Source organism: Ursus arctos, unplaced genomic scaffold (assembly GCF_023065955.2).
Source record: "Ursus arctos isolate Adak ecotype North America unplaced genomic scaffold, UrsArc2.0 scaffold_16, whole genome shotgun sequence".
Lineage (NCBI taxonomy): Eukaryota > Metazoa > Chordata > Mammalia > Carnivora > Ursidae > Ursus > Ursus arctos.
In genome coordinates, this window is record NW_026622830.1 from 20,464,281 (window position 1) to 20,486,804 (window position 22,524).

The 22,524-nt window shown below is 39.5% G+C and overlaps 1 protein-coding gene across 2 annotated transcripts in view; it reads right to left on the reverse strand.

The window, feature by feature from the left end:
* Positions 1 to 22,524, reverse strand: part of RALGAPB (Ral GTPase activating protein non-catalytic subunit beta) — an 85,233-nt gene that overhangs the window by 23,303 nt on the left and 39,406 nt on the right. The window contains exons 15-23 of one of the 2 annotated variants that reach the window (XM_026503494.4): positions 21,838 to 21,967; positions 19,929 to 20,062; positions 18,450 to 18,632; positions 17,198 to 17,349; positions 11,502 to 11,689; positions 9,124 to 9,230; positions 7,405 to 7,557; positions 5,015 to 5,224; positions 3,083 to 3,241 (exon numbers count right to left, since the gene is read on the reverse strand). In XM_026503494.4, the coding sequence (XP_026359279.1) occupies positions 3,083 to 3,241; positions 5,015 to 5,224; positions 7,405 to 7,557; positions 9,124 to 9,230; positions 11,502 to 11,689; positions 17,198 to 17,349; positions 18,450 to 18,632; positions 19,929 to 20,062; positions 21,838 to 21,967 (1,416 nt within the window). The remainder of the gene's footprint in view (positions 1 to 3,082; positions 3,242 to 5,014; positions 5,225 to 7,404; positions 7,558 to 9,123; positions 9,231 to 11,501; positions 11,690 to 17,197; positions 17,350 to 18,449; positions 18,633 to 19,928; positions 20,063 to 21,837; positions 21,968 to 22,524) is intronic. The other variant, XM_026503495.4, reaches the window with a different exon arrangement.

The window sequence follows — 22,524 nt, forward strand, 5'->3', positions numbered from 1 at the left end:
GTAAATTAAAACTGCTATGTCCCTGTCTTCACAGACTACTGTCTGGTTAGTGAGATACATTACACAGGTATGTGATTATTTTATTACACATCATGACAAAGGATATAAAAGGCACAAATCTATTAAAAATTCAATAATGATTAGGTATAATTAACAAACAAGTGAGAAAACACCCTCCTCTTAGTCCAAAGAAGAGAATGCAGCCATTCCAGAAGAAAAAAGTAACCAGAAGGTTCTCTCCCCTCTTCACTAAATACCAGATTTAATACCTGGGCTTTTTACTGGCCTCAAAAAGAAAAGTCCCTAAAACCATGGTTCTCATGAGGGTGATTTCCCCCTCCAGGGGGCAACTGGAATGTCTGAAGACATTTCTGTCATCACAACTTGTGGGGTGCTACTGGTATCTAGTGAGTAGAGGCCAAAGATGCTGCTAAATGTCCTATTTATAGGACAGCTCCCATAACAAAGAATTATCTAGCCTAAAATAGCAATAGTACTGCTGTTGAAAACCCTATGCTAAGGGAAGGAAAATGAGAACTCCTCTACAAATTATAAATGAAAAAGGGGGGAATGTATCAAAATCACCAAGGGAATATTTTTTCTCGAACATTTAATTAAACTTTTAATTATAAAACATTTATTTTACTTTTATTTAATTTTGTATTAAATATTATTTCCCTTGTGAGAATGACTAAAATTATTAAGTGATTTATCTGATCAAAAATCTTAATCTAAGATCATTCGACTTATAATTTAATATCTGTAATAATAAAAGTATGCAGTATGAACGACATCTATAAAACACATAAACAAATCATATAACACAAAAGAGTATAAGGATCACCTGACACTGATTACAGCAATAGATATCACTGTTGATAGCACTCAGAATCAGCACACAGAGATTTGAGGCATTCTTGAATTCAGAGAGGAGTGAGCTGACATTGATTCTACAGAAACATGAATCAACAGGTTCTAGGGAAACATAAATCTGCCACCTGGGCAATTTCTTAAATATGAGATTCTCTTAGATCACTGCAGACCTTCTATACAGCATCAGAAGTAGGATCCTGGAATCCTGGAGTTTTTAAAACTCTCCAAATGACAGTGATGGAGTCGGTCCACAAGTCACAGATGTGGTTCATCAATGCTAATCTATCTCAAGACCATACAGAGGCCTGATCAAATCAAAATACAGGGTGTTCCCTCGATTACTTGTCAATCCACTGGGCAAAAACTGCCAGGCCATCATGTCTTAAACACTTCTCGTTAGAAGCACACTTAAGTAGTTCACCCATAGCCCTTCACAGTCCTGTAAGTGTCAGCAAACTGATTTGACAGCCACTTCCAGTTTTCTTTCAACTAAAATTTTTATTCAGAAGTAGAAGTTTAAAATAAACAATTTCTGAAAAGTTAGTCGAGACACAATAGATGAGTCAAATTCAACCTGCAGGCCACTGACTGGCAGCCAGAAATTAATCTAAAGCTCCCCTGCGGCTAGGGAAGCTGGGGCTCAGACATCTACAGGAGGCTGCAGACTGTGCAATGCTCTAATCACTCTCAGTCCCTAGAAAGCTAAGGAAACTGAGTTAGTTTAAGAGCTACCTCAATAGTTTGTGTCTTCTTTCACAGGAAGAAGAAAAACGGCCCTATTATTATCATACGAACCATGCTTGAGACTTCTTCCAAACAAATCCCCAACCCCTGCAATCGACCCCATTCTGAGGTTCTTTCAAACATCTGGAGTCTACTAGTCTCACCTCCAGCTGGCATAAGCTCACATTCTCCCAAGCTCCAAGTATGCTGGACTCCACAGTGAATTTTGTTAAGATGGAAATCTCTCTTACCTCCAGGGCCATTACACATACTATGACTTTGTTAGTAACGACCTGCTGCTACCTTTTTACCTACTCTTAATGTAACCACAGATACCAGTAAAATGTCTTCTCCTCCTAACCTCAAAACAAGGTTAAGTCTTCCTGTGGTTGGCTCCTATAACATGCACACTTTACTATGGTTGTTTATTTAGTCATCTGTGTTCCCCTTTAGACAGTAGTTCTGGGATGTCAGATACCTTGTAGATCTTGTTCACCATTACAACCCTGGCACCTGATAGTGGACACTCAATAAATATTTATTGAATCAACAGCATGAGATGAGAAGAACTTTCTCATAAATCAACCTCATTTTCTACTAATTCACCAATTATCTGAAATAGTGCTTCTAATAGAAATAAACATTTGATAAATTTCTTAAGGTGTGTTCAATCTGTAACACTGTTCAGCTAACAGTGTTACAAGGATTACAGTAAAATTCCAAGATCATGTAGTCGTAGTGCCCTACACATCTAATACTGTATTTGATAAATCTTCCTTTGGCCCTTTCCTAGTCAAAAGTTGGTAACTGCCTGCCTACTCCATGTTTCAACTACTCATTTCCAACAGACACGTCAAATCTCTTGTCATTTACTCTTTTTCCCATTATCCCTTATCTTGTATTTTTCTTCATCCTTCTCCTACCCTCTCTGATACAAGGACCAGCTTCAGTCTTCTTTAACTTAAGTTTTAACTTCAGTCTTCTGCTTCTGTCCTTTATTTCAGGTGTTCTTTTCCCCACCATACGCTATACATGCCTCGACTGAAATCACTTGCTTGTGAAACTACCTGGAAGGTGAGCTCCTTGAGAGGAAAGACTGTTGTTACTCACTTCTATACCCAGGCACGGTGAGTCACAAAGATGTTCAGTAAATATCTGTTGCTGTTTTTCATCTTCTTAAGCAATCGAGCCTAGCTTTAGCTTTTTGTGGTTAACCTTCTGTATTTCAGTTTCTTTTGTCCTATCAATCTGAATTCTTTAAGGGGAAGAAAGAAACACTATGGCTCCTTTCTGAATCATGTTCTTTTGAGAATCAAAAGACTTAGGACTCTGGGCATCACAATTTTCATTAATTCCATTCTGCACTGGTTCACAATTCTTTAAGCATCAAGTATAACCTACCTCCTACTATGGATAAACACAAGCCAAATAAAACTTGTTAACATTTATAGCATAAAAAGTTATCCCCAAAATTCAGAAATCTTACCTCCTGGTTTGTCTTCTGACCTGGTTTCATATAGAAAATAAAAACTGTGTCAAAGGGACGACACGGCAAGAGATCCAGATACCCAATGTCATCAAAAAATCCAGGTATCGTGGAGTCAAGTGCAATAAGGTGAGGAGGTAGGCGACTATTTGCAGGTTCCTACCACCAAAGGAAGAAAGGACAAATTATTATCTCTTTTTACTATTCTAATTATAAAAGCAATACTTGCTCATAGTTCGATAAATATTAAGTAAAAAAATTATAAAGTGGCAGGAGTAAGCACAACCATTATCCTAAACTAGAAAAGCTATTTAACATTCTTGTATACTACAATTGTCTTTTTTTGTCAAAGACAATTGAGATCATACTATGTATCTAATTCTGGATCCTATTTTCTCTGTAATATATCACGCTTTCTAGACAAAAAATAAAAAATTTCACGGGGGGGTGCCTGCATGGCTCAGTTGGTTAAGCAGCCAACTCGATTTCAGCTCAGGTCATGATCTCGGGATTGTGAGACTGAGCCCCACATTGGGCTCTGTGCTGGAGCCTGCTTGAGATTCTTTCTCTCCCTTTCCCTGTGCCCCTCCCCCTACTTGTGCGAGCCCAGAGTAATGTTCATACTCTCCATCACCAACTCACTCTTCTACAACACAGAACATTTTCCATCAATGTGCTGAAACCCAAAACCAGCAATGTTGCCCCTGCTTTCCTAAAAAGTTAACCTTTGGCCTTTAACCAAGTAGCTGCTAGGGAGTGAGGGCAGGGGACAACTTGTGCAATGAGCAACTTCTTGCCTGGCACACGTCCACTGTGCTTTTCAAAACAAAAAGCTCTTAGTACAAACCCCAAATCTACCTCGGGCAAGCTATTTCATATTTTTGAGCCTGTTTCCACATCTGTAAAATAGGGATAGTATCACTTTCCTTGTAAAACTGTTTAAAGGATAATGGAATTAAGAATAATGGCAATAGGGGTGCCTGTGTGGCTCAGTCGGTTAAGCATCTGCCTTCGGCTCAGGTCATAATCTCACGGTCCTGGGATCGAGCCCCATGTCAGGGTTCCCTGCTCAGTGAGGAGTCTGCTTCTCCCTCTCCCTCTGCACCTCCCCACCCCCCGCTTGTGCTCTTTTTCAAATAAATAAATAAAATCTTTAAAGAAAAAAAAAAAAGAATAATTGCAATATCCAGGCCCTGGCTGGTTCAGTCAGTAGAGTGTGCAACCCTTGATCTCAGGGCTGTGAGTTCAAGCCCCACACTGGGTGTGGAGCCAACTTAAAAAAAAAAAAAAAAAAAGCATGGCAGTATTCACCGTCCAGGCTGGTGGCTGTGCACTAGGTACTGCATGAGCGTCTCACACAGTCTCACAAAGCCACAGCGACGTGGGTACTTTTATTGTCTGCGTTTCGGATGACGAGCTAAGACTCGGAGACGTTGGGCAACTGCCCAAGACCACACGGCTGGCAAGCACTGGCACCAGGACATACACCCAGCCAATCTGACCTTAGAACCTCGGCTCACAAATACGTGTTACTTTTTAAGAGTGGCATGGAAGAGCAGAGCCCACTGTAGCCTATGCCTTTGGTCATAAATGTTGATAGAAGATTTTTAACATTCTTATTCTAATTATCTGAAGATTTCCTTTATACATGTGATATGGGCCCTGCACTACTTAGGGACTTTCAGAGCTAGGTGTATTACCAAAGCAGCCCCCTCAGATAGGGGGATTGTCCCCCCAACACAGAAGGATTCATGAGACAAACAGTCTTGGACTTGTAGAGTAAAAACTACAGCACCACAGAATTTCATTTACTTGCATACAGGGTAAGATTTATTTATTTAATTCCTTCTGTCCTCATAAAAATGCTTTACCTTATCAAATCCATGTTAATTTATGAATATATTTACTCATATAGAGGTTTAGGAAAATTACCTTCAATGCTTCTAAGGACAAAAATCCAAAGTGGGAAAGGAAGAGGCGTGCTGTTTGGAATTCCTGGGCAGGAGGTGGAGGCTTACAATCTGTAATTGGATCAGGAAAACTTCTCTTCTGCAGTTCTTCCTCACTTTGTTTTTCAAGGTGTACTTCATAAGCAATCTGCTGGGTCATGCCATTCCTTAATTTCTCATGTCTCTCTTCTAACTGAAATAAATCAAATATTTAATTTTTTTGGAACTATCATAAAAGTAATAGGATCAATCTTAATTTAAGAATAAAAAGCTTTAAGCAACAAAGAAAACGCAGATAATTTTCAGTGATCAACACTGAGTTTCAATAGAGAACGCAACCAAGCAAACATGTTTCAAGGTTAAAACAAATACCCAAAAAACTCCCCTGTAGCATCAACAATGATGTCCTTCATCTCCTTGCTGTAAATGAAACCATTCTGTCTCTGCTTCCCCTCAAATGGGCAAGAAAGGGGGCAGAGTTGTTGCTTTCACCCGCTCTCCCTCATCACTGTCCACCCTCACCCCGCAGCTCATGTTGAAAGTTCTCGTCCCTATGGATTACTCCACTAGATTCAGAGACTCTCCCCGACCCCCGCTTCCCTTCTGATCAAACCTAGTTTAAACTCAATCCTCTGTGGTGAGCAATGATCCTTCCAATAGCCTGGCTTTTATTTCTGTAACTTCCTCAACCTTCATAACTTTGGCCATCCATGAGCACACTCTGAACCTCAGGTAAGCTGTACTTTAAAGAGCTACAATGATGAGATTCCCTTCTCCACCCACAAGCCCCCTCCTGCAGCTCTCCCACACCTTCACTTCCCAGGCTGTGCTTTCCCAGCACTGTGAGCATTCAATCCCTCCTCACGTTGTCCCAGGCCGGTATATCCCGGCTTCGTCTATTTCCCCACCAAGCCTAACCCCCCAAATCTAACATCTTAGTACCCGTCTTCTAAATATATAAATGGCCATGTTTTTTTATTCTTTCATATTCTTTCCCCTATCAATCTCCACACCAAATTTTTTACTTAATACCTCCAGATCCCAAGGGCTTTTGAAGAAGCACAGTAAGTTAAGTAATTTCACTACAGACAATTCTATTTAACCTGGGCTGGGCTGCCTGGCAATTTTATGAGCCATATTTTATTCCCTATTTCATTGCTAAGAACTAAAATTAAAAATTTACATGAGCTCCTTCAGTTTCCCTCCTTTCCACCTTCAAATGTCTCTGAACCTCCACCTGCTCTCTCTCTCCCGTCTTACCAGAAATAAGGTTTTTCTAGACACAATCACTCAGACTCTTGACCTTACTGCCTCCAGGGCCTTATTCGATTACTTATCGTTTCCCTAGCCCACCTTACAGTGTTAGCAGACACAGGCCCTTCTCCACTGCTTCCTTCCTTTCAGCCTCTAAGCATGTTCTTATTCCTCGCATCTATGAGTTTAAAAAAAAAAAAGAAAGAAAAAAAAAGAAAAGTAAAAACTAGCTTTGCCTTGCCTTAGCTAGGCCATTTCCTCACGCTATTATCCACTTTGTACTCTTCTCTTTACTGCTAACTGTATAGTTTATGTTCACTACCTCTCATTAACCATTCACTCCCCAGCCCCTTACACTCCTGTCCCTGACTTGAACACTCTTTTGAACCTGCTCCCAAAGGTCACCCACACATTCATGCCAAAATCCTCTACTTAGTGCTCCTTCTCCCCAGTCTCTCTGGCTAGTGTAAGCAGCCTCCGATTCCTGCCCTATTCTCTCAAGCCCTAACATACTTATGCCCCTACTTCTTAAACAACTTCTTTCTTGATCTAAGATACCAATCATTTAATCTAATTATCTAAATTAATCTAAAACCAAATACATTTTTCCCATCTTCCCAAACCTGTCCTCTTCCTAAATAATCCATATTTCTGTAAACAGCACTGATATTTCCCTTGTCACTCAGCTTCAGAATCTAAGTTCTTACAGTTTTTTTCCTTCTCTCATCAATCAAAAACTGCTTGGGTCTACCTCTACAGTACATCCCATGTGTTTCAACCTCCACTATCACTCAGGTAGTCTTTCCTTTTCCCTTCCCGAATGGTCATCAAAATCTCTAAACTGGTCTCCCTGCTCCAAAAACCCTCCACCAGAGTCTGATCATGTCCCCATCCTGCTGGACCAGCCCAGACGCCTCTCCAAGAGAGGTCCAGGTCCTTTCAATCAGCCACAAACTACACTTGTCCTACTACATGGTAACCTAGATGACAGAGATCTAGGTCATCTCAGGAACCACCTCCAACAACATCAAAAAAAAAAAGCAGTGTCTCGACCACAGCAGTTGTTCAAGAATGTTTATAATCCTTCCCTTAACAATAGCTGACAATAACTTATCTTACTTCTTCAGTGACAATTTCATGCAAATCTGGAATGCTCAGATCTGCTTTCACAAAAGGAATCTTATCCACCTCTTCAGGAAACGGTCGATGTTTGACGGTATATTTAAATCCAACATCGTTTTTAGGAACTGGACGAGGTTCAGGTACAAAAAGCTGTTAAAATAAAACAAATAATGTTATGTGTATTACATTTGGTGCCTCTGTAATGACATGTACTTCCCCGGTCTCTTAGATGCCTGTTTCCCTAGGATTACATAACACTGAAACTCAGTTAAGAATCTGCAAATACCACTGCTAACACTAGAGGTAAGCAGACTGTGTACCAGTGTACTCCTTTATTTTTATAAAAACGTTCATTTTGCAGATTTTGTGACTTATGGGTTGTATACCTCTAACAGCCCCAGGCCAGAATCTCCCATATTAAGTGGTAAACCAATTGATAAGGCAGTTCAGAACTTAAGGCTCAAAATTCCCTCTTCTCCAAGGGCTCTCATATCATCCCATATAACAAAGTACAAGTTTAGGTCCCCTGGGCCTCTCTAGACAGTGAGTTCAACTGAATACCAAATCTAGATCCTCATAGCTCCAAATCTCTGCTTTAATATACATTAACTGTGAGGCTTCTGTTTTTGCATCTGAAAAGTAGAAATAATCCATCTCAAGGATGTTGTAATGATTAAATAAAAATGTATAAGGCACATATTAAAGCATCAACAAATTTTAGTTCCTTTCCTGATCTCCTTCCTCCTGTCTTTAATGCTAATTTAGTGGCTTACAGTGTTGATAGAATGTGATCTGCGTGATGCCAGCAAGTGAAAACAGGGGTGTGCTCCTCAGGGTAAAAACACATCTCATCTAAAAGAGATGGCTAGGATGTTAAATGACTTTAGACACATGCTCCAATTTTGTGGCTGTCTCTCTTAAATGCTGGTGACATTTTATGAAGTCATGTTTTAAGGAATTTTTAGTAACGTAAGTAAAAGCTAGTAATGTAAAAAGTGAAAAGAACAGTATATAAAAAGGACTCAAATTCTATTTAATATTATTGTGTACAGAAAAGAAAAAAAGATTGTAAATAAATCCACGAAAATACTTAGTGACTACTTCTGGAAAGTCAGAGTACAGATGATCTAAAATTTCTTCCTTATTATCTGAATTCTCCAACCTTCTCCCATGAGCAAATTTTATTCACAAAATTACAAACGTTACAAAGAAAATAAACTATGCCATCCCAAATAAGATTTCATTAAATTATACAGCATATTAAAAAAAATTATAGGGCATATTACCAATTACACAGGAATTAATCATATAAAAACAATGTGAAACTAAGTCCTGTTGCCAGAGAGATAGAGAGTCTGGCCAAATTTTTTTCATATACGGCATATACCTGAGTTTTATTATATTTAACACAGAATAAAAAAATGAGGCCACGGCTCAGAACAGTTCTTGATCATAAGCGGATTCAGAATCACCTGGAAAGCTTTTTGAAAATACACCCGTCATGAAGATGTCTTTAAAGAGTAATTTAGTGGATGTGGAAATTATGGGCTCCTAAGATGATTCTGATGTGAACCCACTGACTGAACCCTGACTAGGATCAAAAATATTAATGAATTTTGTTGGGATATTATTTAACCTTTAAATCATAACACACGCACACTCGAACGCATGCACTCACTCACTCCTAGTCATTTCCCTGTAACTTCTAATGGATACCTTCTGATTTGCTTTTGCTCCTCTGGGTAAAAGGCAAAGTTGTTGTGCCCAAGCAAGTCTTCCAGACATTCCCCGGACCAGCACAGTGACAGAGGGGAAAAAATCATCTAGAATAAAATATTGGCATAAAAAGTTATTTCAGACAACAACCATTTAAAATACACGTGCTATCAACTGTAGAGCCTCTAATAATCCAAACCCCAGCACAGTGTTTGAAGCCAGAGTGTTCCTGTCGTGTGCCACCTCTGCGGTTTCTGCCATATCCACTTGCCGTAAGTACTATTATCTTACTTTGTATCAACCACTTTCTTATTTAAACTTACATCTATTTTAAAAGGAAATTATGTATTTTTAAATGGAAAACTGTGAATTTTGGTGTGCTAATAATGTATTTTTTAAACACATGTTTAACAATACATAAAATAACGTTCACCAATATATTCACCAACACCATCTCACATGCCTCCATGGGTACACATACACATTTTTGGTAAACCCTGTCCTAGCCAATACTCTTAGTACAGAGAGACAGACTGGTTGTCTGCAGTGCTGCTGCTGCATTCCCCCACGCCTTGTGTAATGCTATCCACCACAGGCAGTCACTGTTCCATCCCAGGAGAAGTTCAGGGGCAGGGATTTGGGGGTTGGGGGGGGATGGGAGGAACTCAGGATGGATTTCCTAAGTGACCCAGATCCTCCTCCTTATTCCCTCCTTCTGTCCTGGTGTGGGAGTTCAACTTCTTCAAACTTTTTTTCTCACTTCTTCTGTTATTAACTATTATAATAAACTATTAAAATGTCCTTGTAAATCTATAAAGTCCTAACTGTTTATATTTTTAGTACACTTCCAAAGCAGTGAAATTACTGTGAATGAGAGTAGGGAAGTCCTAAAAAATCTGAAAGAGGGCTGACACTGACCCCTCAGGCCAGGAAACCTGAAGGGAACACTGAGATTTTAGACTCCACAGCAGGTGGCCTGGGAGTAGAAAGCTGGAGGAATCATGAATAACAGGTACAAGACAAGGAAGAAAGTGAAGCAAGCCCTAGGTCTAGGACAGAGAAGATTGAAGTGCATGCAGGGAAGAGCTGGAACTAGCACTTCTAGAGCTGGGCGATGCTTAAAGGCAACATCTATTTTATATTAAAGTCATTGTATCTTACCACCACACAATGGAAACCTGTGATGGTATCCACTCGTCTCTGAGCTATAGGGAAAGGTTTCATTTTCATTTTATGGATTCATGAGATCCTACTTATACAGTCTCAACAGAATTTGCATCAGACTGTAAGACCCTGTTCACCTTTGTAAAGGTAACAAGTCTTCAATTACTAAGAAAATCCTTGGGGGCAGGGACAACAGAAAAGGACAGCATGAGGCTCAGAAAATTTGGACACTAGTCCTAGTCATACCACGTACTTCTTGAGTAACCCTGACCAAGTCACATACTCTCTCTGAGCCTCCATTTCTTCACCTGTAAGTGAAGGAACAGTGGGTGATTCCCTGGACCCTCTCTGCCCATAGGTTCTGTAAGCTTCACTTCCCCAGAAATAAGGGTCTCTCTGAGAACATGCTTCCTTTACATACTGGCTGATTCCAAAAGCCATCAGAAAAAATATATATATATACTCTGAGTAGCCTCGGTTGTAGTGGTAATCATGTACCTCGAGATGGGTTACAACTGGGGGGGGGGAGTTGAGGAGGGAAATAGTGTATGCTATGTCAACGGAAAATCATTAAAGGGTTTTCAGGAGGGCACTGGCATGGTCAGATCCATATTTAAGAGTATAATGATGGCAGCAAGTAGGACTGGGGTAAGGGTAAGATATTTTGGAATGGGGGGGTGGGGGTGGTCAGACCATGTGGGAAGCAACCACAATAATCTGAGTAAGAAATATTAAGGCCCTGCATTTGGATGTATTGGCAGGGATGCAGAGGAAAAAAAGATGCAAGAGTCACTGGGTAAGCAGAAACTTGGACACCAATTATGGAAGGGGGAAACAGGAAGGAGCAGGCCAAGATGACTCCTCAAATTTCCCGCCTGTTTGGGTGGCACGGATAACTGAAATACAACGATGTGGAATGAGGACCAGAAGAGGAGAAGGGCAGGATCCGAAGTTCAGGAAGAGTAATAATAATTTTTATACACATTACACAAGAGAAAATACCCCACTAAAATAAACTTTTTACAGAACTATAGAGCTCCTTTCTGATATTTCAGATACATACAAAGAGCCTCTAAGAGATTCTATTTAATATGTGTATTCTATTTTCTGTGGGCATTCGCAGTCTTTTCCCTCCCTGACCCTGGAAACAGCCTGCGAGTACTGACGAACACGTCGATTTAGCAATGGAGAAGGCCAAAAGTGCTGCAACTTACTCTGTTCATTTCCAAGAGGTTGCTCCAGCATTGCCAGGATGACACTGTTATCCAAGACAAAGTACCGGAAACTATGCTTGTTTATGGTTGGGAGCCTGGAGTATTTAATCAAAGTGGTCTCATTCACCAGACTACAAGGAGAGGCAGGACCACTGGGTGAAGGAAATGCGCCAAGCAACTGCATAATACTATGGAGAATGCAAAAGATAACAGTTAATACCCAAAGCAAAATCTTAAGTTTACCTCATGCATCAATGTGTTCTTCTGCCCTTTGAATTTTAAGTGACCACAGCCATGCTTCCTCTTTGCAAATCAGAGTTACTCCCTGTGGTGGACATAGTGGTGTGTGGTCCAGATTCCTGCCTCCAAGTCTGAAAGCTCTAGTCCCAAGAGATGGTGGCCACAATTTTCAGCTGCATCCCTCTCTAGGACTTGCTCTCAGGCCAAGAAGAAGCACCTCACCCCAAATCACCACTTTGTCTGGGACAGCCCACAGGCAGCAAAAGGGTTATATGGCAGTATCAAGTCCCATCCCAGCCCCAAAGATCTCTGTTGTACCTGCCTCAGCTTAGTGTTTCCCCTCTGCTCAGTCCTGCCTCCTTCACTTCCACAGAGCAGCTGATCCTAAGAGCACCGTCCAATAAACTTCTTGCAAGGAAATTTCTCTCAGAGCCTGCTATCCAGAGAACCCAACTAACCACACTTCTAAATTGTGGAGCTCCCAAAAATGTATTTTAAAAAATATGTGCTCCAAGTGTCAGGATTACGCTAGCTAAAGCATTCTAGACCTAGAAAAGAACCCAAAGACCAGCCAAACCTCAATATTTCAGATGAGGAAATTCAGGCTCAGATGTGATAAGTGATTTTTTTTTAAGCAACCAGGAACCAGGGCCTGCTGCCTTCTCACTGTGTGGTCCTGAATAGACATTATCCCCATTTTACAGATAAGACTGGAGGCACTAATAGTACACCTTACAGAACTACTGTAATTACTAAATAAGAATATTTAAGAAAAAAAAATGCTTTGTAAACTGGAATTCAACTGAACAAAACTTAACATTCAGAAATGTTTATGTCCATAGAAATTTCTGCATACATTCAATTAACAATAATAATAACTGGCACTTATCATGAGGCACTGGTCTAAGCACTTTACACACGATCTTTTGTTTAGCTATCAAAACAACCCTATGAGGTAAGTACCACTATTATTCCCATTGTATAATGAAGAAACTGAAACAAAGAGAGAAAGTACCTTGTAATGATTTTACCTTGTGGTCCTCACATCACCTGACCCGTCATATGCATCTCATCTGGAGTCTGATGTACTACCAGTGTGCCACAAGGCCTTCCCCACATGCACCTCATTCGGAAAACTAATACTCCCCAACCATTTTCGTCATCTCAATCCTTAGCTGGAGCAGCCTCTCCCTTTCTCCTTCATTCTAATGCCTGAACGCCAATAGCTCTGATAATGGAAGGCAACACTGCTCAACAGATGTTTTCCACCCAAAATTTTCTCTCCTTTTAGGTGGAGGATGGTCTAAAAATTTCAAAGACCAGGAGAATTTGATGGTGAGTTCAAGCCTCTAAGGATGTGTGGGAAACAGGTGAAATAGTAGACCAGAAAGAGGATAATGTGATTTCAGTTTTCTAATACAGGACAGAGACAGATGTTACAAAGTATATGGACCATGTGAGTTTGTCATGTTCCACGCAAGATCCTAAGACAATATCAAATGGGCTGCTGGCAAGGAAACAGGTTACTAAGATCAAATCACACCAGCCTAACCACATTTTCTCTTCTGATAGTGACTAGACTGGAAAGGTAGAGAATGGTCTCTGAAGTCAAGACATACAGGTATTTAACAGTGTATGGTGATAACCTTGGAGACAACATTGAAAAATTCCTGTCAACCCGAATGGAAATCTCTGATGGTGTGCTTTGTGAGTCTATCTCTGTTCAATATTTTCACCAGTGTCTTTGACTAAGTCACACACATAGCAGGCTCATTAAATCTACGGCTGACCAAAAGTTGAGCTGCAGAGTTAATATGTCAGAGGAAGAGTTGGGATCCAAATAATGAGATACATCTTACATAAAAAGATCCGAAGTTTAAATGTAGAGTTCTGTACATCCAGATACCCCCAAACAAGTAAGTACATGATGAGAAAAACAGACAAAAGATAAATGTGTGAAAAAGACTCTAATTTTAGTTGACTTTATGCAAATCATCAAGTTCTCAAAAACCCAATGCAGTCTCAAAGTACATTTTAATGAAAATAATATCCTACAGAGCGTAAAGATCATCCAACTCACCTAGAATATTGTACTCAGTAACTTTAAGAGGTACATACGTAGTCAAACCCACACTGCTGAGAGAAGAATGACCAGGATGATAAAGGTACTTGAAGCTTTGTCATACAACAAATAGCTAAAGGTACTGGCAGAAACGAATCACTATCTTTATGAGCACTATGTTCAGATATCATTATAGCCTGGGAAGAGGACTCCACTACCAAGAGTTTGAATTAGAACTAATAGGTAGAAGTTTAAGTGGGACGATTTCAGTTCAATGTAAACATCAAATTTTTAACAATAAAAATGAAATGGGAACCCCGGGGGTTACAGTATCCCAAAATTAGATACTAAATAACTGGGTATACGTGTCTTACAGGTGGCTTAAGCAGAGGGGCTGCTGAAAGGTGTTCCAAGAGTCCTAATTCTGAATTTGTATTAGTACACGGAGAAAACACCCAACTAGCTAATCTGCACTTCATCACTGTCTACTATTCTTAGCATTGTGAAGAGGTGTTGAAGAAGGAAATGTGGGCTCTACCCAAGTTTGGGAGACAACACCAGCATGTATCAAATATAACCAGATACGATCGTGACAGTATAGAATTCCACACTATGCAGTCGGGTCTGACTGAATGAGCACAGAGGCACAGTCATCATTTGGAAGCAGAATAGCCAAGAGAGATACCATGGAGGTAGACAGATCTTATATGAGCACTGAACAGTGGAGGATGTGACCGCAGGGAAAAGAGGGAAGTCATGAAACCCAGGGAATACACAGAGACAGGTATGAGAATGCCCACAAATGGCCTGCCAGGTCCAACTATGGCAGAAGGGATATGCTGGGAAAGATCAGACAGTATGAGTGGGGACAGAAGAAGGAAGGCCTTGACAACCAGATAAGAAGTTCAGACAACATGGCAGGAAACAAGAGATCTATTCAGTTTTCAACCACTCAAGCAACAGAAAAAAAAAAACAGTGCTTAAGGATGAGTTCAAAAACGGAATACAAGACGAACAAGGTGAGATTAAAAACAGGGAAATTAGGCAAGAAGTAAGAAGAGCCTAGACCAGGATGCTGAGGTTAGAGGGGACGGAGGAAATACTTGTAAAAATAAAGTCTACTGGATTCGGACACTAGTTTCATATGGCGAATGACAGATAAAGCAGAGATAAATCAGAAAAAAAGCCAAAGGTCTATGTTTGCATAACCGGAAAGCAGCAGTGATGCAGACATAAAGCAGTAATTTTGAGGGAACAGAGAGATTTGGTTTGGGACAGGTTTCATGATGACGGTACTCTGCAGGGCCCTCTTCAAGACTGGTAACTGGAGATACCATTCGTGGAGTTGGCAGCAGAAACAAGTGCAGATAAAACAGATGAGCCACTTAGATAATCACTGGCTAGGTTGCCTGGAAGCCAGGGGTCACTACTCATTCTGAACACATACCAATTCTTGCGGCGTCATATTCTCATAGGAATGCCCCACCTAGGGGCTAGGATGCAGCAAACTTACTTTTGTATAATACAGAGTTCCCAGTGAGAAATGCTCTCCCTCTTTCTCTCCATATCCTTCTTACTCTTCCAGGCACACATCAAAGCTCAGTTCTTTTATAAAGCTTTTCAGTCTATCCCACCCCCCACATGGTCTTCTCTCTGAATTTTTTTTTTTTAAGATTTATTTATTTGAAAGAGAACACACGTACACGAGCAGGAGGAGGGGCAGAGGAAGATAATCTTTGAGCAGACTCTCCGCTGAGCGGGAAGCCCAACTTGGGGTTCAATCTCACCACCCATGAGATCATGACCTGAGCTGAAACCAAGAGTTGGAAGGGCACCTGGGTGGCTCAGTCAGTTAAGCATCTGTGTTTGGCTCAGGGTCCTGGGATCAAGCCCCACATCAGGCTCCCTGCTCAGCGGGGAGTCTGCTTCTCCCTCTGCACCTCTCTCTACTCGTGCACAATCTCTCTCTCTCAGATAAATACAGAACATCTTCGAAAACAAAACAAAACCCAAGAACTGGACACTTAAATGACTGAGCCATCCAGGCACCTCTCTGAACTTTTATCTAGTACTCATCGCCTGTATAAGTACATATTTAAACAGTTACATTCACATTTTTCTGATTTTCTAGCTATTAGCCAAACCTCCAGAAGCACACCAAAAGCCTAGCTAGTGCAGTAAGCAGGACTAAACTAAAGCATGCATGCTTCTAAAAATGCACTGAATAACCAAAGCCCACGAGGAAGAGAAATAACACCCAATAACACACACCCCAAGTGATAAATAGACCACTGAACTCAAAAGAGTCTGGGATCTTGGTAAGGGCTGACTTACATACAAATCTGCAAGCAGTCTTGCCTACCACTTTAAGACCAAGATGAGCCAATCCAGACTGACCTGACATCCGCCTTCCTGCTTTTATGTTTTCTGGGTCTTCACCCACACTTACCCTCATAAGCCCCAACTTTCCATCTGTACTGTGATTCTACCTAATCTTCTCCACTCAACTCTTCCCTTCAATCCATAAATGTGCCTACATGGCCTTCCTTCCCTCTTTCCACTCTCCTCACTTACCAGCCAAATGCAAACTCTCTCAGCAATCTCTGCTATTTTTCTAAGGTTCCAACCTGTCTCTATCCCTTCACTACCAAAATGATTAGAACAGAAATCTTCCCTTGCTGCCTTCTTAACCACTCTGTAATCTGGTTTTTGATGAAACTTCACCAGTCCTGTAAAAGTCAGGTCCAATGTCATCTTCTCTAGAAATCTCTGATTTGCCCATATCTGGAAGTATTCATTTCCCCCTTCCAGCATGTTATTATACTCCTTCTCCTGCAGCACTTACTCTCCACCTAACATTATAGCTATTTGTACTCATCTCTTATCTTCCCTATTGGACAAGAACCTCTTTGAGCGTGGTGATTGAATCCGATTTATCTTTACAATCCTATTACAAGTTCATAAGAGGGAGCTCATAAATTTTGACTGAATGCACTTCTAATACGTACTGTAAATGTAACAGAATACAGACCACTCAGCTAAGAAGCAGGAGACTTAATAGTGTGACCTCAGGCAGATCCCATCTCTGGACTCAGGCACCAAAGTGAAGAGGAAGGGTAAGGCTCTCCGAGATTCTTTCTAACTCTAACAAGATATGACTTCAATTAATGCCAACTAGCACAGAAAAACAAGGACCCAAACTCTCAGCCCCACATTCCTGGGTTCTTTTGGTTCCCAAAACAAGTTTTCCCTTTCCATTTTATTTCTAAAGAAAAAGTATCCTGGAAGATTACATCACTTAATGCTGAACAACTGCGGAGGAGAGGAAACAACATGGACCACAACTAACCCCATCTAATTGCTAGGCGCAATCCCTGTGCAGTCACTTTCATACCATGTTAGGGTGGCTTCAGCAGCATCCTTTACCCTCATAGATGCAGGGTTTGGCTCCTTATCTCCTTTGTACTTGACCTCTTGCTCACTGCTCTTGGACTTACTTCCTGAAATACCCAGTTCCACAATCTCCAATACTTCCTTAAGACAGTCCTAGAAGCAGGAAAGGCAAATCAGTTTTTGTAATACACCTACCTTATGAGAAGATAAGGAAATACAGCAAAATGCTAACAGTGGTTGTGTTTTGGTGATGGGCTCCAGTTTCCTTCTCACTTTAATAGGTATGTGTTAATTTCACAATAATATAAAAAACTTTGCCCAATTTTTCTTTTAAGAACTGAATTTGAATGTTCAGTGTTAGATAATAAATGATAAATTCAATTCAATCTTATCAGTCATAATTCTTACAAAACTACCACAGACTATAAAACCATGAAAGCCCAAGTTTAAGAGATGGAACAGTAATTCAGTTAAACCTGGGATGGTTTAAGACATTAAGACATTAGATTATCCAAAGGGAAGTTCATCCGTTACTAACATTTTTAAGCAATTCTTGGTACCATAACTTTAGTAGAAATCATAATGAAAATAACTAAGATTTTATCAACAGTATTATTTTAAAATGATATAAAGTTCTCCATAAATATCCAATGAACCTGATATATCTTATTTATACTATGAATTCTTGATAGCCGCCTGGCTCCCTATAAGGAAGATATTAAATGGAACAATGGCAAGGGAAATCAGCCTAGAGATCCGCGCCTACTTGAAAGTGGGAAATATGTGTGAAATGAGATTTTTATATACAGGCAAACCGTTATGGCAAGCTGTGCCCTTAGTTTGCAGCCCGGCTACCAACTGTCCTTCAAAGTTTGGCAATGTGTGACCAAAGTGCCTGGTGGCCATCTCAAAGCTACCACATCCTTTCAAGAAAGAATTTTCTTGATAGTTCAGAGAAATTAGTCAAGGCTCCATCTTGCAAAAGAACTTCTCCATCGATTAATTTGCAACCAAATATAAGTGTGATGACAATTTTTGAATTGTGCTCCAAAGGACAAGTATTCTACTGAAATACAACAAAGAATATTCAGTTTAAAGTAGGCAATATGTATTTAAATATTCTCTTTTAAGAGACATCGTCCCAATATACATTTTTGTTTCTCCTTCCTGTTTTAAGATCTAGTAAACTAACCTTTTCTTTCTTTTTTTTTTTTAAAGATTTTATTTATTTTTTAAAGATTTTATTTACTAACCTTTTCATCAAGCATATCAGGGTGCTCTGTCAGCCAGACACAGAGACACTGAAAAGCTGCTACTATCATGGAGTGCAGATCCCGGGAGTGAAGGGGAGCTGGCCGACTACACTGGTACACAATGTAGCTGCACACAGAACTGATGGCTCGCTTCCGGTCTCCAGAGTCAACCATCACCTTCACCTAAGCATATTCATATGGGGAACACAGTTAGCCAGGAACCACTGTATCAATTTCAAACTATCTGCACTGCAGCCTGGCCTTTCTGACACTGGGATACACCACAGGAAGCCTTGCTTTTTAAAATATTATTGATACAAAGGCACCTGGGTGGCTCAATCAGTTGAGTGTCCAACTCTTGATTTTGGCTCAGGTCACGATCCCAGGGTTGTGTGAGATCAAGTCCCATGTTGGGTCTGTGCAGTGGGTAGAGCCTTCTTGAGATTCTCTCTCCCCCTCTCCCTTTGCCCCTCCTCCCACTCTCTCTCTCTTTGAAATAAATAAATCTTAAAAATAAATAAATAAAATATTATTTATACAGGAACAGAATATTTCAGATACATCATTATATAATACTCTATAAAAACCAGAGAGCATTTTTCAAACTCTAAAATAGTTATTTCATTTTAGCATATTTTTTCATTGGCTAAAAACCTAAACTCCTGGGGTACACCTATTCATCACTGCTAGGTATCAAAAGAATATCTGGCAATGGAACGTGTATATTTCTTAAGCCCTCTAACCCAATCTTGCGGTGATGCACTATGGGCTATGAAGTTCTGTATAGCTGCTCAGAGGTATAATTAACATACAGGAAACTACACATATTTAAAGTGTAATTTTACAAATTTTGGCATAAGTATACACTTGTGAACTACCACTACAATCAAAATAGTAGACGTATCCTTCACTCCCCAAATATCCTCATGCACCTTTCTAATTCTTTCTTCCATTCCTTTATGCCCCTTCCCTAGGTTACTATTGATCTGCTTTCTGTCAATGCATTTTCTAGAGTTTAATACAAATAAAATCACATGTATCGTATTCTCTTTGGGGGGAGGGGGTCTGGCTTCTTCTTCTCAGCATCAGTATTTTGAGATTTATGCATATTTTTATGTGCATTTATTAAAATCAGATGATCCTATAATGACACAAAATATCATGTTGAAAATTTAAGGGTATTATAAGCAAATACAAAACCAACAGGTATTCTATTATCATGTGCAAATTAATAGGAAGTACTGAAATGTTTCCTGTAACTTAAGAGCAAAAGTATCATTCATAATCTTTGAATCTATTAAAAAAAGTAAAGTTCACTTTGTAAAATTTCACTAGGAGGCTCATTTTTGCACACTCTGGATAAAACTATATTTGAGTGTAAGTAACACTGTAATACCCATATCCAGGAGTTGAGAGATATAGGAAAAAGAGTCATGGTCCAAAGCTATTGGGCTAAAATAAGAGGACTGTTCTCCTCACCTTTGCCAGGCCAGAGAGGAGCTCTAGAGCTGCCAGTGATATGCTCATGTCTTGCCGCCACTGGGAGTTGAGTCTTTGGGTGACAAGATGAATGCTGCGAATCAGGAGCCCAGCAGCTGAATCTGTATTAAGAGCTAGGATATAACCCCAATGCCACATCCCACAGGGAGGGAAAACAACTAAGCATTAGTAACGAGAAGCACAGCATTCCACCAGGCACAGACCACAGCAGCCACAGTGAGCACGACGGGCACCCACACAGTGCTATGCTCCCCACCCCACTGGCCTGAGCGTCAAGGCTGACTGAACAACAGTGCACAGGGCACACACACTGGACCAAAGCAGCTTCTAGCGCTCAGCTCAGGTACTTTTACACAGACATCCACTAGGATTTGGCAGTTCAATATATCTTAAAATTTCTTAATTAACTCATAGGGAGTTACATTTAAAAAAAAAACCAATGAAAAGGCTATCAATTATTTTTTTGGAATTTTATAGAAAAAGGAATTCACATTTTAGAATCTCCTCCGATGTTAGGAATACCCTAAAACATCTGTTGAAATTATTTTCAGGGTTTAACACTATCAAAAGTCACATGCAATGCCTTTTCAAACACATTTTAACATTTAATTCTCTAAAGCTACTTTAATACTTCTAAAAAAATTAAATAATCAAGTCGCCATATTTTTATTTGGCCTCTAGTTCTACATTTAAAAATAATTACTACTTAGCTAATTATAAATTAGGACAAATTAAACCAAATTTATAAAGGAAGCTTTAGGGACATTATACCTGTCGATCCTATCAGAAAGAGGGCAGTGACAACAGAAAAAGGAATGATCATTAAAGAGAGACATTCATGCGACACTAACACAAATCTGGATTTCTTAGTAAAAACTACTTTACGACATTACAAGCAGAACTCACTAACACCAGTTCAAAAGGCTGAAACAAACAATAATCACTTCAAACATTTATATTAGAACACATACAATAATTCAAAAAGTTCTTTAGTGTTTTAGAAAGCATGAAAAACAAATTTTCATCTCTAGTATACTTAAATCCATGAACATAATGAATAAGATAACAATTTAAATAACTTCTTTATAAATGCAATATTTAAATTTGTTGAATAACCTCACAATGACCTGATGTATTTGACATGCTCAAGGATACTTAAAGCAAATTTAAACATGCCTGGACTCCTAGGCTCATGAATTCTCCAGATAATTAAAAAATTAAATTCACATCTAAGGATCCAGATTTCATTCCAGTCATGTTGGACTAACACTCACAGATTCAATACAATATTAATAATCATGTAAAAAAAAAAGGCACCCACAAATTCACAGAACCCGTAAAGTAATTGCCAAAGTAATGGACATCACTGAATAGGATGATCTGCTAGCTTTTGCTTAAAATTTGTGACTAAAAAATCTAACCAGTTATAGTAGGGTATATGGTTTTTAAACACAAAGACTCTCCCCTCTTGGTTCCATCTAACGTATATTTTATCACTCCACTTACCACACTGCAATAATTGATGTGCTGGCTATCTCTGTCATTAGAGCCTGAGGCAGAGCACATTCTATTTCTCTGTATTGCCAGTATCTGGTAACAGAATCCATAAATTTTTCCTGACTACCCGCTATAAACATTTATAAAATTGAATAAACTACCCAAAATCTAGCTACTAAAAGCTATAGAGTAATTTTAAAAGATTTGTTTTCTTTTTAAAAATCTTGTAGACTAATAAATATTAGGTTATTAAGTATTATACCTAAATACATTTAAGTATTATACTTAAACACATTAAAATCATGAACACTAAAATTTTGTTTGTTTTATGTACTGGGCATTAAAAATTATTCAATAATCTTCAGCTTTCAAAAGAACAAACATGGCTTACCATAATCCCTTAGGAGAGCTTGAGCAGGTCTTTCACTATCGGGAGTTGTGGGCTCTGTGCTTCCACCACTTGCTGAACTAATACCACTATTAGTGCGACTATGACTCTTCAGGTTATTCTCTCCACCACCCTAGTCAAATAAAAATGGATCAAATATTTGAGGGCTACATCCAAAATTGGCCAGTACAGACAGAAGTCAGTCATTAAAAGCCATGTTAATAAAATGGAATGGGCCAACTAAGTAGCACAAACTGATACACAGATAAAAACTGACAAGGGATTAAAACTACTGAGGTGTTTTTGCATAGACACCATCTACTGAAGGGTATGAAGGGTCTGATGATTATGAGTGTCCATTCTGGAGTCTTTGCTGCTGTTTACAAAGGGCGGGCCCAAGACCTTTCCTATCTTCACTAGACTTCACCAGCTAATGACTCTGGGCCCTTAAACAATTACCTTATGCCTCCTAAGCAAAATTTCAGGAGTACAAGCTTAAAAAACAAAATACAAATAAACAAACAACAGTAACTCTCAAATGTAGTTACATCATAGAAAGCAAACAATAAGATATCACGGTTAGTGTAAAGACTGACTCCTACACGGATAGGGGCTAACAAAGGTATCTGTTAAAGGTTTCTCTCATTTTTTTCCCCATATAAACAAAATTCATTATATCCAGATCAGTGG